Raw genomic sequence first — 16,922 nt, forward strand, 5'->3', positions numbered from 1 at the left:
TCTGAAATAGAGCACTTACTTTCCATATTTTTGGCGCTTTTATGGGTTCCTTTTATGCATCAACAGGATACCCTATTACTTATAATTTAAGGGAATTACATATGTAAAAAATATGTAAATCATATTAAAATTGTATATGTATATGAAATTAATGGAAACATATCTTATGAGATCATTAAAATACTCTAACATAAAAATAGCTGATTACCTGTCTTGTAATATATATCATTTCACGTTCTATATGTACATTTTATGTTTAAGACAAAAACTGTATATGTGTACTACAAGATTTATGCTGAAACTCCTTATGAGCACACTAGAACATTCATAGGTCAATGTCTGAACACTTGTCTAAAAAAGAATTGACACAAGAGCACAATAACAGGCTCTCAAAATAAAGGGGGGAACAATTGTACTGAAATGTCCATCTTTGTAAGATTCTAAGAAAATAACAGCAAAGCTTTACAGCCAAGAAAAGGGAAGGGAAAAATGTATAGGTGCTCAAAAATGAAATTAAAATAAGTGGAAATACTACACACTAGAGCATTATTACTTTACTTCAGGGCTCAAAAGTGAAAAATTAGAAACACTTAGGGTAGGTCCTTATTTTGAATATCTAATATTATAATAAACAAGGATGACTGGTAATTTCAACAGAAAAAAATGTCATTAATTTGCACCTTGCAATAAAATCTAGCATAAAGATAAGGAACTATGATACTTGTACATAAAATTTCAAACTGAACTATTCCTTGCTTCTGTCAATTTAGTGCTCATCTTAAGGTCTGTATTAATATTGCGTAACTCTATGACATTCCTTGAGCTTCCATTCTGTCAGTATCATGGACAACAAGCTGACCGATTTATTTGCTACTTCTTGATGCTAATATAAAGGATATATCTTAGGAAAGTGCATATTAGGTCTTCGTTTTACTCTGTTTATATGAAGACCCATTCTGTAGTTCCAATATGCCAACATAAAAGGGAAAATGAAATTCAAATTTGTAGAAAAAACATTTACATTTTTATTACACCACCACTGGTTTGTTATAAACAAGTAGCAGTGACAGTGTATATGCTGAAATAACCCCAGCAATATAAATCATTCCAAACCTTTATTCTTAACAACCTTGATGACTAGACTACCTTGAAATCTTGTTTTGATTCCTCCTGGCTTCAATTTTAATCATCTTCGTTACTCAGAATGAGGCAAAATCCTGTGTTATAGCCAAGCTTCACCAGATGCTTTGGCAATCACGCGATCTGATGGCAATGGCGTTTAGCTATAGTGATACGAGAGAAGTTCCAGAAAAAGCAAATACAAAAGCTTTCTTATGAATATTTGAGCAGTATCTGTGAAAGGATAATAAAATCTACAAAGCCATCAAGCGAACTGTTCATCAATTGCTTGGTCTGAAATCATTACATCTTTAAAAATGGGACATAAAGGCATATGGCTTCTATGGAATGAATTCAGTAGGTGATTGCTGCTTTTAAGAACACCTTAAATTACCATTTAACGTCAAAGGGTCGCTATAAGTGGATGACCAAAGCAATACTGAGAATTTGGATCATGAATAATGGCCGGAAAAAAAAGTCACAATTTTGTCTAGGAGAAAAGTAACATTCATTTATAGTGGCCGGTAATAAAGTCAGGGAAAAATTCACAATGTTTCTTGAGGGTCATTATCTTTAGGACCTTCACAGTTTTTTTTTATGTTTTTACGGTAATCCCCAACGGGCCTGTGCTAAACACGCCGCGAAGGAGGATACATACCGAGCTACAAAAAAAAAAAAAAAAAAAAAAGAAAAAAAATCACCAACGGGGTTGTACTAAATACCCTGCAAAGGTGGATATTTGGATAAATACCGGGTTAAAACTCTTGGGGAACACTATCTAGGAAAGATTAATGTGACTTTTTCTGCTGTGACTTTTTTACCTGATTTTCTTTGGGTTAACTCTGTACTGACAGCCTTGCTTCACAAAACAGTGGGTCTTTCTTTTGCTTCATTCTCCATCATACATATGTTTCTTTGCCTTCATCCTCTCCAACTACTGAAAACTTTGAAGAGAATCTGCTCTCCAGAAATGCAGCCCCAGGAATTATATTTCTCTGAATATTAATGCATTATTGCCAGTGAGGATGTTTTCTATTTCCTTCATACAAATCTTCATTTTCTTCATTAACTTTGTCTAAGATTATTTTGCTTTTGGTCAAGGATGCTTTAGCGAGTTCCCGCATGTACTCCTGCTGCTTTTCAGTAGATCGAAGACTAGAGTTTATATCTAGTGAATTGGAACTTTGCTTTGACTGATTAGCATTTCTTTTCACTATTTGAGTAGTAGCATTTTGAGCTGTTGAGCCTAACTTAGAGATATTTGATGATGCATGAGCCCCAACTCCTCCCAAAGCACCAAAGGCAATAGCATTTCCCCAGGTTTTAGGGTCATTTCCATATTCACTCCATTCTTTGTTACCTTTGACACAATCTCCGACTTCATGCACAGCTTTTGATGCTACAGAAGACACTATTCCACCTGCTGTTCGAACCCCGAGTTTAACGGCTCCTCTTTTGAAGGCTTCTTTGGCAACATTTGAGACTGCAACACTTGCCAGACTTTCTGTTGCAGCTACCCCTCCACCTCCTATAACGCCGGTAGCAAATCCAACACCAACGTCAACTCCAAAGTCTTTTCCACATATCTTTTCTCTTTTAACTGCCTTCACAGAGCCATGGATGAGTGAACTCATCCCAGCTCCTGCCACCATCCCTCCAACTATAGGGAGGGCTATACCACCCGTGAACACAGTCACTGCTATACCTGCTGCACCAGCAATGGTGCCTCCTGCAATTGCAGAGACTTTTTGGGCAATGTCATGCCCATTGCCAACGTTGCATTTACATGTACATGTCACCCTGACTTGACATGAGCAAGTGCACTCCTCACTTGCCTCAGTGTGACTGTCAGGACAATTCTTACAAGTTTTGCAGCGGGAATCAGAGTTACCCATAGTAATTTTTCAGTGAACTTAGCCCATAAAATAACAAATTACAGAATTTAAATTTTACATTAATGAACTCTAGCACTGCAATCTTGCATTGAAAATTCCACTGTTTCTCTCTCACAGCTACAAATGTAACTCCTTTCTAGTCCATTATTTCACCACTTCGGTAATGAAGTCTATAAGGGGACTCCTGCCAATATGATATCCTTTCCTCACTCACACAATGAACTGAATCTACTGTACTATTTAAACCTTACATAAGTAGTTCACTTCCTGTTTAGAATAATAAAAGTTCAGTACTTTAATTTCCCAAAATATTAAAATCACTACTTCATTCTCACAGCAAATTAAGTCCGCATCTTCACTCCCTTAGTAAGTATGATCAACTAATTCACTCTCATAATAACAAGTCCACTGCTACCTCGTTCATAAAGCCCACTATGGCACTCGTGACTGCAGCAAAGAAGACTGGCAATACTTCTTCTTCCAAGTCCCATTTGACCTTCAAGATGGCGTCAGGTGTCTTACAAGCTGGACCTTTTGGTAAACGAACCTGGGAACATAAAGGAATGAAGAATATATCTTAGCTACGCGTGCTAGAACTCGGTGTTGCTGTTTCCCCTACCCTCCTTGACATAGATTAATAAAATTTTCATTTGATAGCTGAAACGATGTGGATTTTAAAAGTTTTAGAGACAATATCATTGTATATTGATAGAGACAATATTATCATATATTGGTATGACACTACAAAAGAACCATTAGGTTTACAACATGAGCATTGTTCTTAAGGGCATGTTTAACCTTACAAGTTGATTTACTCTGACATTTCATACTGTACTAGCCTTGTCCAAAACCAAAGGAACCAATCTACATGTATACATATTAAACCCACCCAGGTTAATACTTCAATGCTTTTTTCTTCTCAGACGCAACTAACTCAGAAAAAAGTAAAACACCCATGCACGATAGACATGGTTCCCACAGGCCAATTTCTGTCACGTGACCTCCTCGGCGACGCCATGTTTGTTGGCAAGCTGTATTAGACAGTTGTTTTTAATTTGTAATGTGTATGTCTTATTCTGAAATTTTCAGTTATACTTAAGCTAACAATCTGTTATTCTTCGTTGTATGTTATTTATGTCCCTGATTTGTGAAGCAGTGATACAATTTCATTTCTAGAGCATACTGAGATTCACGCAGATTAGAAAGTGAAGAAGCCACGGCAGCAATTTTGTCGTTAACCGGAAGTTCTTCATCTTCTGTCATTGTTCCGAACCAGACTGATAACATGAGCAATTTTTAGTGTAATTTCATGTTGATAGGTGACAGATGGAACCTTCCCATTGTAAAACTGGGCATGATTATTTGCGCACAGTAGAAATGAACATTGTCTGAAATGTCAAAATCCGGTCAGCCAGAATGAGGTGACGAAGTCTCCAAGCAGTGACTTTCCTCAGCAGTTCACAGTTCTCTGTGATGTTTGTCGCTGGCTCTACCACCCCATCCATTTGACAAGAAAGAAACAGAATCTTGGGGTGTGATTAGAGCCAAAAATTTTATTGTATTGCAGTACTTGTATGCTGACCAAGTCTGTGCCCATGCCATTAATTTCTTTGGTCACTGAATTGGAATTTCGAAACAGTCACTGACGACAGCTGTTTTTCGAAACTCCATGGGGATGGTTTTCATTAGTTCCTTACGAGTTGGCCAGTCTATCATGTTGCGAATTCTAACATGAAGGACATGACTGTATACAAGAAAAATCCTGGAAGCAGTTGATGTTGAAGTTTGGAATCGAACGATGAGCCAAGTCTTGAAGAAGTGTATTAAGTTTCATGCGAGGAAGTGTCATTCATAAACACCCAAATTTACCAAGATCATCAGGTCTTGTTGTTGGTAAATACGATATACTATGTTATGTCATATAGAAAAAAAATCAATATAATTCATTCAATGTCAATGACATAATATATGCAGTGTAGTACAATGTAATATGAGCCATAAACCTCGTACTCAGAAAGAATCGTGAATTATTGTTTATACATCTGATGTGCAAAATAGCTTCACAGAGCTGCTTTCTCTAAATATCTAGCGAATAGCAATCAGGTACTGTATAGAATCCATGTTTTGCTGAGCCCCCCTCCACGAATTGTACATTCATCTACCCAACGAGAAACAATCATTTTTGCAATTTAACATGCTATTCGCTCATTACACAGCTGCCCACAGCTTGCCAACGAACATGGCGAGTCCTTAGGAAATGACGACGGGATGCTGTGACGTCATGTGAGAACTATGTATTGCACCATGACTGGTAACAGGTTTTCGCTGTGAACTCCAGATAGACCAGACTTCTCAAAAGAACCTAGATAGCGAGCCCGCTTTAAAAACATGTCGTTCAGCAGTTAAATTATGTTTTTGAATCCTACTACTTTGGAAACAAAGTCCTGGACGCCTGAATTGGCATAGAGAATTTCCATAGTACTTTTCCATAGTACACTGTGTAATGAAACAATCCACCCTGGAAAATATTAATGTAAGTGTCACACATTTCTTTCGAGGGCGCTGAAAAAGGTGCTGTAACATAATCAGATAAGCAACAAAAGAATTCTTTTGGGGAAAAAGACAATGCACTGATCATTGTCTTCATTAAACCCTGTGCACATTTTCATTTAATACACACACACACACACACACACACATATATATAATATATATATACTATTATATCATATATATATATATTATATAATATGATATATATAGTATATATATATAAATATATATATATATATATATATATATATATATATATATATATATAAAGTGACGGTTGGACTGTATGTATGTCCGGTCGGATATCCGGCCTTGGTTACTTCTTTATTACTATTCCTAGAGAAAAAAGAAAGCATTATAAAGATAGACTTTTTCACGAGGATTCCAAATATGCTCTTACTTTTCCTTTACGACGAAAAATAACGACGATATTACGGGATGGTTTTTAGCAGGGGGCAGTTTTGATCCGAATATTCTGCCGGGTATTCGGTCATGGTAACTTCTTTAATATTGTTGTGGGGAACAACAAATTATCTTTCTGTTAGAACGTTTCATGAGGATTCTAAATATGCTCTTACTTTTTTTCTACGATGAAATGATAACGATAATATTGCGATTCACACATACACACACAGACACACACACACACACACATATATATATATATATATATATATATATATATATATATATATATATATATATATACTATATATATATATATATATATATATACACACACATATATATATATATATATATATATATATATATATATATATATACACACACACACACACACACACACACACACACACACATATATATATATATATATATATATATATATATATATATATATATATATATATATATATATATATATATATATATCAAGCAGAAATGTACACATTACATCGGATGATGTCCCGTTGCTTTTTCAAAAGTAGCTCAAAGACTAACTCATCTCCAGATTGATACAGACCTCGATTTCCGCACTGATTTCGGACCGAAGTTTAGGTCATAAACTTAGTCAACGAATGTTCATGTACCAAAAGCACCTGCCCTTCCCTGGAGGTCACCTACAACTCGTATCTGAACGTTTGTGTTTACGTGTGTATTGTGTATGCGCTATATATATATATATATATATATATATATATATATATATATATATATATGTGTGTGTGTGTGTGTGTGTGTGTGTGTGTGTGTGTGTGTGTGCATTCTATCAAATAGCAATATTTATGTTAGCAACTCGAAAATAACAATCACAGGAAGGGCCTACCTTCTTGCAAATATTAATATAATGTTTTGTGATCTTGGAGTATATATTTTTCAGCACCTACATTCGTGATATCACGGTTTCACAAAATCACAGATGCAGTGCTACAACTATGGCGCCTTTCAAGTTCGAAGAATCAGCAAACTAACTTTTACGGTTACTTTAACTTCTGGCCTTGTCGCTCCCTTGGCAACGAGAAACGTACAGAACACCGATGAAGGAGCGACGTGCCGTTTGTGGCTATATCAGTGTTTTTCTTTTTTTTAGTGTGTGTGTTGGGGGGGAAGGGGTGAGTTGATTTTTATACCTGAGCGTTCCATTAAATTCTCAGGTGGGCCTATCACATCGTATGCACCAAGATTTCGTCCTAAGCGCAGCATATCTCTAATTAATGTGCCTATTGCTGCCGAGTGTCCGAAATAGAGCTTATAGGCAACTCTATTACTCCCAAGTTACGACTCATATACGTATTTTTTATCTTTCGAACAGAAACCCTAGACGACAACTTATCGTAAAGAGATATCAACGGATGATTCGATAGACGTTTATCGATAATACTAGGTTATTGTTTGGTGCATAAAGGACGGAAAGAAATTAACAGCGAAATTTCGATGTTGGCAACTCGATGGATGATTCCGGGTCAACGTAGCGTCGGAATTTGCCTGAAAAACGTTGCATGGCAAAACATAACAAGATATTTTCGCATAATTTTTACTCCTATCTATGTTCCATACGTTTTACTCCTGTTTCACTACAATTCTTTCCAATTCTCAAATGTCTGATGTGAACGTTGTGTTTTATCTTGTCAAAAAGAAAAAAAAAGAAAAAATTATCACAGAAATGTTGCCGATTTTTATTTTAGTGGCAAATGATATTTACACATCTACATACATATCATTTATATATATATATATATATATATATATATATATATATATATATATATATATATACTATATATATATATATATATATATATATATATATATATATATATATATATAGTCTGTGTGTAAATAGATCGATAGATAGATAAAGAACTGTAATCATACTTACCAAGAGTAACCATGCATCGTTAGCAAGGTGATACTTTATCCATCTTTTACTTAATGTACATGTAAATTGTGACCAGATTTCTTCTGAGTCACAGCACTTATTCCTATAGGCGGCTCGTCTAACTCGTCTGAAGCTAAAATGCTCTTGATTATTATTATTATTATTATTATTATTATTATTATTATTATTATTATTATTATATTCAGAAGATGTATCCTGCCCATACAGGACAAGCGCACAGGGGCCATTGACTTGAAATTCAAGCTTCCATAAAATATGGAATTCATTTGAAAGAGGTAACAGAAAGAAGATATCATCTATTAGAAAAGAAAAAAATGAACAAATTATTAAACAAATAGATAAATATGTAAGTAAATTAAAAAATAATTGAGAATTGCTATAGGGTAGTGATGCATTGATTCTTCGTTTGAATTTTTGCACTGAATCTTCGGTTGAACTTCTAAGTAAGGTGACAATTGCACCTCATCCTCTGACAGACCAGTCCACAGTCCAACGGGGCGAGGAAAAACAGAACCGCTGGAACTGAGAAGGTCGACAGCGAGGAACTTCTCTGTATCGCGGCGATGCTGTTCAGCAAATCTGGACGCTCACGCCACGAAAAGAGAATCAGAGTTGAATTGTGAAAGTGTCATTTCTGTGTTAAAATACAACTTATGAAAAACTGATAAATAAGAAACCATCCGTCAATGGTCTTAGCCATAACTGCTCATATTAGGAAACGGTAACCTACCGCCACGAACCACTCTATCTAGAAGAGACAAATCTCTGGCAGAAGCAGACATCCACACCGGAGAACAGTATTTTAGTAAAGAAAGGACAAATTACCTACAAAAAAGGGGGTTGGGTGCACTGTATCACTGTTATAAATACACGAGGCCTTACGTACAATACCTAACTTTCGTGCGGAATTTGCTGAAACTTTCATTTGATGTTTCTCAAAAGTAAGATGTGAGTCAAAAGTTATACCAAGTATAGTTAAAGCTTCAGACTCATTTAGTAGTGTCCAATCCATACCTGAAGGGGAGGATGGGGTGGAAAATCATTACGAGATCTACTGATCAATAGTGCTTTCATCTTATTGGAGTTTAGCCTCATAGCCCATCCACTACACCATTCACTGATCCGGTCCATGTCCTGACTGATGCTGGGGGCAGCTTCATCTATCATAAGTGGAGACGTTACTACACTTACAGATGTTGCATCATCGGTATACTGAACAATCTTTTTTTTCACGCCAACTTCCGTACCGATTGTACATACTAAAAATAACAATGGACCAAGAACACTACCCTGCATGTGGAACTCCAAACACAAATGGTCCATGTTTCTTAAGGATTCTATAAACAGCAACTCGCTGATACCTACCTGCAAGAAAATCTTGTAGTAATGCTAAAATGTATCCACCCACTCCAAGATTCTGCAGTTTATATATAAGGGCCTTACGATTTACTAAAATCTGTTTGAATTACACTACACTCAAAACCTTTATCAAGTTTCTCTTGTAAATGGCATGTCAAATCTAATAGAGCATTGTAGGTAATTAACTGCTTCCTATATGCATATTGACTATGAATTCCACATACCTACTTGTAAAGTGGCTTAAAAGTAAGTTTTTGTCCAACTTTTGGGAGCACAGGGATAATAGAAATTGGTCTGTAGCTACCGCAGTCTGCAGATATGCCAGTCTGTAATAAATACATTAGTACGTATTAAGCTCGTACTCATCCGCAAAGAAACTACGTAGATATGAAAGCCAATATAATCTACTAATCTTGATAGGAATACTTGACTACATAATCTACTCTGATAACATAATTCAACACTGTAACTCTGATATATTGCTCACGTTTCCTTTTGCATTAGTTTGAAGGAAATTTAAATTATACATAAAAAGGAGCTGGCAACTTTTCCTTTGCTAATTCACCGAGAGCTGTAATTCAAGGTATTATCTCCTGTAGCCACCTATTCAGAAAAGAAGGCCTATCTGTGATCTTGTATGTCAGATTATTAAGTTGTAATGTAAAATATGAATAGGATATATGACCACGAGGAAAGTGAAACAATGAGTACATTGAAAAATAACAAAGAAAACACGTAAAAAAAAAAATCAGTTCACAAAAACCACTTAATGCATGCAGAAATCATTGTTTTTGAGATTGATCTACAGACGAAGAACAACTGTCCCGGTTTAACTCATGTACAGGATTGACCGAGGAGAGGCTAAGGACATGAACAAGAATTTTTAATAAAAATTAGTTTGTCTTTCAGATCCCCTTCGAACATTTACCGCAGAATTGGATCAAGAGTATACAGACCTAGACTTTAATATTAATTTCATTTGCTAGCCCTATTAACGCAGAGTTTAAGAGGTTTCTGCAGATGTTATTGCTTCTTGCTATTATATTACTGCAGGGCCTATCACTTCTATGTGATTTTCCACGAAGGTGTAAAAACTAGAATATCTTCTTTTGGCCTGTCCTAAATGAGCGGTTATGTTGATTTGTTTTTACACTTAATTCATGTGATTTTACAAATAAAGTTGCTGCTCTGGTGAAGACAAATTCTTATAAGTATGTTTTCACAAGTTTGTTACATGAAAAGATTTAAACTTATTATTTTGAATAATGGCTAAATGTATTCAGCGTAAGTAAAATAAGGCAAGCAAAAGGGTTTCTCAGGTATAGAATTCTTTCTTCTTGTCACTTTTTTATATAAAGTTTTCATGTCTTTTTTGTAGCACGCATCCAAAAGATTACCTACATAAAACAACTTCCTACCTGCTTTTGTAATGTTCTGCAGTTCGTTGTCCAGATATTCGGGACTGACGAACATAATGCTTCTAGAAACACTGAAGACAATGCTTTAAGTTGAACAAGTGGTTAATTTTCTGTGCATAGTATTTACAGTAAAAAGATTCGCATCTAATATCAATGTCTAAAAGGAGCAAGCAGCCATCTTTTTTATTTCTAGTTTAATTTGATAGATGAGACCTGTTCATTAAATGTTTCCAAGTTATCTGCTTTATAGAGTTAGATATTACAACGAAAATGCCATATGCATATCAAAAAATGGTACAGGTATTTGAATAATCTTGGCAATGACGTATTTTTCAAAATACTGTATGTAGGCATATTCATATTACATTACATAGGCAGCAGTTTCCAGTTGCAAATATTTTTTAAGAATACACTCAAAATTTGTACTTAAAATGCAAAGGTTTGACTTTCATTCCCTCTTGATGTTCTATACTTTGTTATATGAGGTTACATACGAGGTATCAATGATTATATGTAACTGCATAAATACCAAGTCTTATTAAATAGGACTGCTGCATCAATTCCATTAATTTTGCATAGAGTCTTCTCTATTTTCCTTATCAAAGATTTTTGTGTTGCTAAAACTGGCAAGCAACTTGCCAAAAGGGGATCGTGAAATCCGGTAGAGTCATTTTGAATTATATTTAGTTATCTCTCTCTCTCTCTCTCTCTTGACACGACGTTTCGCCCAGATCTGCCAGGGCATTGTCACAGCGATGGTTGCTGGAGGACTGAATCTTGGTGGTGGTTGTTGTTGTTTGAGATTAAGCTGGCCTTATGCCAGACACGGGCTCTTACTCCTAGAGCAGCCTGTAGGTCATATTGAATGTTGAGAATGTGAGATGTTTAGGGTATGAAATTTTATTGGTGATGCATGAATATATGGTGGCGAAGGTGAAATTGATATTAACCCTTAAACGCTGAATGGACGTACTAAACGTCGAGTCAAAATCTCCCCCGATTTCCGAATGGACGTACCATACGTCGGCTCAAAAAAGTTTTTTTTTAAATTTGCGGAAAAATACTTATAGGCCTACCAGCCAAAAACTTTTGAATCACGCGCCTTGGGGGATGCTGGGAGTTCACGGATCAAGGCGTTGTTTTGTTTACAATCGTTACGCAGGCGCGCAAGCACGAATTTCTTTCTAATTGCACTAAAAAGTATCAGTGACACATCTCAAAAATTATTTCGTCACTTTGACATAATTTTTGCACCATTTTAAATTATCCGTTACATGAAGTATTATATATGAAAATGTGCGCAATTTCATTTAGAATACAAAAAAAAAAATACTCATGATTGTAACTTTTATCAGTTTTGAAATATTTCCATATAAATAACGATAAGTGCCAAAATTTCAACCTTTGGTCAACTTTGACTCTACCGAAATGGTCGAAAAACGCAATTGTAAGCTAAAACGCTTATATTGTAGTAATATTCAACTATTTACCTTAATTTTGCAACAAATTGGAAGTCTCTAGCACAATATTTCGATTTATGGTGAATTTATGAAAAACTTTTTCCTTACGTCCGCGCGGTAACTCTTCCGAAAAAAATCATACATGTGATTGTGGTAATGTTTGCACCATTTTAAAATTAGCCGTTACATAAAGTTTTATATATGGAAATGTGCGCAATTTCATGCACAATACAACTAAAAACAACCCATGGTTGTAGCTTTTATCAGTTTTGAAATATTTTCATATAAAAAATGATAAGTGAAAAAATTTTCAACCATTTTTTTGTTTGGTCAATTTTGACTCTACCGAAATGGTCGAAAAACGCAATTGTAAGCTAAAACTCTTATATTTTAGTAATATTCAATCATTTACCTTCATTTTGTAACAAATTGGAAGTCTCTAGCACAATATTTCGATTTATGGTGAATTTATGAAAAAAATAACATTTTCCTTACGACCGCACGGTAACTCTTCCGAAAAAATCATATGTGCAATTGTGGTAATGTTTGCACCATTTTAAATTAGCCGTTACATAAAGTTTTATATATGAAAATGTGCACAATTTCATGTAGAATACAACGAAAAATAATTGAAGGTTGTAGCTTTTCTCATTTTCGAAATATTTGCATATAAATCACGATAAATAGAAAAAAAACCACGTTTGGTCAACTTTGACTCTACCGAAATGGTCGAAAAACGCAATTGTAAGCTAAAACTCTTATATTTTAGTAATATTCAATCATTTACCTTCCTTTTGCAACAAATTGGAAGTCTCTATCACAATATTTCGATTTATGGTGAATTTATGAAAAAAACTTTCCTTCCCTCCGTGCGCGCATTCTCCGCCTTAAATCTCAGAATTGCGTACATCGAATTCTCGGAAAATTTGCTCCGTTTCATATTAGGCATTTCATAGAGTTTTATATATGAAAATGTGCGCAATTTTATATAAAATAAAAGTAAAAATATTTGAAGGTTGTAGCTTTTCTCATTTTCGAAATATTTGCATATAAATCACGATAAATAGAAAAAAAATCACGTTCGGTCAACTTTGACTCTATCGAAATGGTCGAAAAACGCAATTGTAAGCTAAAACTCTTACAGTATCGTAATATTGAATCATTGTTATTCATTTTGAAACAAATTGGAAGTCTCTTGAACAATATTTAAATTTACGGTGAATTTTTGAAAAAAACATTTTTTTACGTCCGCACGTTACGAGTTCGTACATCATTTTGTGATAATATTTTTCCGGTGTTGCTTTTATTGTTTTACAATTTATTATATATCAAAATGATTGCAATTTAGTGTACAATACAACGAAAAAAAAAGAAACTCGTTAGCTTTTACCGTTTTTTGCACAGCGTGATTTTAATACAATTATGTATGAATTTTTTTTTTTTGCTACCATATATCGCATTATTTACATATGATAATGATTTTATTATTCATTTCTGATGATTGCATACTAAACTTCAGGCAATGACAAAAAAAGGAGCCAAAAATGAACTCTTAATCTTTAAAACTAAGCGCGCTGTGATTTTTTGAAAAAATTATTTTTTCTGCTTCCGCGCTCACTCAAAACCGGCTCCGGCATTCAGGGGAATTTTTGATTTTTACCGCTTCGGCGTTTAAGGGTTAAATGAAAAATTTGATGGGTAAGGTGGAAACCCTTTAAACCCTAAGGTACCCTTCAGTTGTAGGGAAAGCCCAATAGTAGTGAGTGTTGGCGAGCAGGAGAGGCCAACAGATTGGAAGAATGAAAGGCTGGAGTTGTAGGCACAGGTAGCTAGTAAGATAGCTCATGAGATTCTGAGGTATATTCTTCTTCCGGTCCTATTTCTTGTGGGTAGTTGTGTGTGTGTGTTGTCTGCTGAGTGTGCTGGAAGGATAGTGATGTGAATGAGGAGTGGGGTGATGAAGGAAGCTAGAGATGGACAAAGGATGCTAGCTGATGAAAAGCTTCTCAGGGGAGGTTTTTGCATTTAGTCTGTCTTGCAAGTGGGAGGTTTGTTGTTTGTTGTATTATCTTGAGTGTTATGTGAGTTGGGGCAGGATGAGGGGGCTATCATGACTGTTAACACCACGTGCCATCAATCAGGGCAGAGTTCGGTTTCTACCTTGGTGGTGGGTAGGAGCATAGAAAACCCTCAAGTTCATGGGTGTTGGCTAGAATGTGCCATGGGATTTGAGTGGCTGTGCATTCATTTCCTATGTACCTTTCTCTTAGCTGCTCCGTTAATGGATAGCCTAAAAGGTAGTGGTCTAGAGGTTCTTCTGCAATCCTTTCACAGTATCTACATGGCTTGGGATCACCTTCTATCCTTTGCCATCTGCATTGGTATCCAAGTCTTAGCCAATGGACTATGACTGCTAATGCTTGTGACATATTTTTTGGTATGTCGTGTGGTTGTAGACTTGTGGTCTATACATACCATTTTGCAGTTTTGGAGCCTCCAAAGATAGCTCTCCTGACTTTACTTTCCTCTTGCACTTGGCAGTATGCTGCAGCTTTGCTTTTTAGTTGAGTCAGTGAGTGACTGATTTTGATACTTACGTTGTTGATTTGTAACCCGTTTTTTGCTAGGGAGTCTGCTTCCTCATTTCCTTGGATTCCTACATGGCTTGAAATCCATTTGAGAGTTATCAGTCTGTTTCTGGTTTGGTGGAGGTTTGCAATTGCCCATATGCTTGTCAGGAGTTTGATGTTTTCCTTTGCCTTGCCTTTCGTGATGGCATGTATTGCTCCTTTTGATGACGTCAGTGTGGATAGTTGTGTTTCCCACTTTGTGCAGCAAGACTTCTAGCAATTTAGCGATGGCTATCAGCTCAGTCTGTAGAGTGGAGGCATTGTCAGTGAGCCTCCAGCTTCCTTTTAGTGATGTCGAGTAGACTCCTGCTGCCGCTGCAGGGATGCTGAGGTTTACTGATCCATCTGTGAATCCTGTGCTGCTTGTTTGAGCTGTTGGGTGGGTGCATGCTTCTTTGCTTGCTGGAAGGATTGTGTAGTTTGTTTTGCAAAGTTCTGGTTCCCAGGGTGCTGGTTCTGTGTACTCAGTGAAAGGTGAGTTTTCTCTGATGGCTGCAGCATATTTTTGCATGCCTACTCTTCTTCATGTTTCTAAAAGGTTGCCAGCATATGTCTTGGGTGGGTTTAGTTCTTTGTGGAGATCAACGCACCTTTCGATCTATCTTTTTAGTGGACAGTTCCTTTCATTTTTTAAGGTTTTTAGTAGGATGGATGTGTTTCCCTGGTCTATTTTGTATGTCAGAGACTGTAGTTTTGTTTCATTTTTCAGTATGCTTAAGTTAGTCCACATTGTGATGAGTCCACCTGTGCTGAGTCTTAGGGCAATGTTTTGGATCGCTTCAAGGCTTTTTTGCTCTGTGCTTGTGAGACTGGTGAGGACAGGCGCAGCATACTCAAATGTTGACCTTATTGTTTGTATGTAGAAGGTTCTGAGGGCGTGGTATACTGCTCCTTGTTGCAGGAGGTGATCCTTCTCATGGCATTGTGTCTGCATTTATTTTCTGTTTAAGTATTTCAATTTCTATATGTGGGGAGAGTTGCTTGTTCATGTTTACTCCTAGGTATACAAAGTTGTCTACCCATTCGATGGGTTCACCCATAAGCCCTATTTCGTTTGAGTCTAGACTGTATTTGAATGCTATTGCTTTAGTCTTTGCCGTGTTGATTTTTAGACCTAGGTCTGTGCATCTATTCTCAATCTGTGTTATTGCATTTTGCATATTCTGTTGGGATCTGTGTCTGTCTGTGCTAACTAGGGAGACATTGTCTGTGTATATGATGGTGGCGAGTCCTTCTCTTTATATCATGGTCGTGGGGGCGCTCACGGATGCTCCTGCAGGACCGGGGGAATATTACGACATTTCATTGGCTGGCAGCCAGGCATCGGAAACACTCAAGGCTCGTTGACCTTCTCATGTGTGTGGCGTCACCTGCACCCGGGTTTTCATTGGCTGCGACCATGGTGACGTCACTCCTGGTATTACTGCCATCCTCTTCAATGTTGGTCCCATCATGGGCGCTAGTGTTATCCTCTGGAGAGGGGGGCCCTGGACCTTCCTTACCGAAAACATCAAACGGGATGCTAACCACATCATCACTGCAGTGAACGCCACAACGAACTCAACTCACCTCCAGCTTGGCGTATCTTTATGGAAACATAAAGACACACAAGACTGGTAACCCCTTACACCCCATCATCAGCCAGACACCTGCCCCAACCTATGGTTTGGCAAAACACCTGAACAAAATCATGAGCCGTATACCCCCTCCAAAATTTGCCTTACTTCTTCGACGGAGTTCCTGGAGTAAATATGGGATTCCCCTGGCGACGGCCCGATGGTGTCCCTCAACATGGAGTCCCTGTTTAACAACGTCCCTGTCGATGAAACAATAGACACCATTTAGGAAAAGGTCTACAGGTGAACCTCCGAACATCCCAGAAGAATCCCTCAAGACACTCCTAGACATCTGTATGAAGAGAGCCCCCTTCACCACCCACAGAGGATAAATGTTCCACCAGAAAGATGGCATGGCAATAGGGTTCCCGTTGGGTGTCCTCTTTGCCCACTTTTACATGGGTACCATTGAAGAGCAGGTCTTTTCGCAGCACCGTTGTCCCCGGAGGCATGCTATATACATTGAAAATATATTTATCCAAGCTGACTCCAAGGAAGAGGTGGAAGCCC

At 36.8% G+C, this 16,922-nt stretch overlaps 1 protein-coding gene across 5 annotated transcripts; it reads right to left on the reverse strand.

Moving 5' to 3' along the window:
- Positions 1-1,011: 1,011 nt before the first annotated feature.
- LOC135216332 (uncharacterized) lies at positions 1,012-9,650 on the reverse strand. Of its 5 annotated transcripts, none has more exons than XM_064251548.1 (2): positions 9,517-9,650; positions 1,012-3,561 (listed from the first exon to the last, which is right to left on the reverse strand). In XM_064251548.1, the coding sequence occupies exon 2, from the start codon at positions 3,012-3,014 to the stop codon at positions 2,130-2,132; it is 885 nt and encodes a 294-aa protein (XP_064107618.1). In that variant the 5' UTR covers positions 3,015-3,561; positions 9,517-9,650; the 3' UTR covers positions 1,012-2,129. The 5 variants fall into 5 exon arrangements, with proteins under 5 accessions (XP_064107618.1, XP_064107612.1, XP_064107638.1 ...); XM_064251542.1 differs by having other exon boundaries at positions 9,513-9,644; XM_064251568.1 differs by lacking the exon at positions 9,517-9,650 and adding an exon at positions 8,944-9,348.
- Between the last annotated feature and the right edge of the window lie 7,272 nt (positions 9,651-16,922).

The sequence above is a fragment of the Macrobrachium nipponense genome, chromosome 19 (genome assembly GCF_015104395.2).
Source record: "Macrobrachium nipponense isolate FS-2020 chromosome 19, ASM1510439v2, whole genome shotgun sequence".
NCBI lineage: Eukaryota > Metazoa > Arthropoda > Malacostraca > Decapoda > Palaemonidae > Macrobrachium > Macrobrachium nipponense.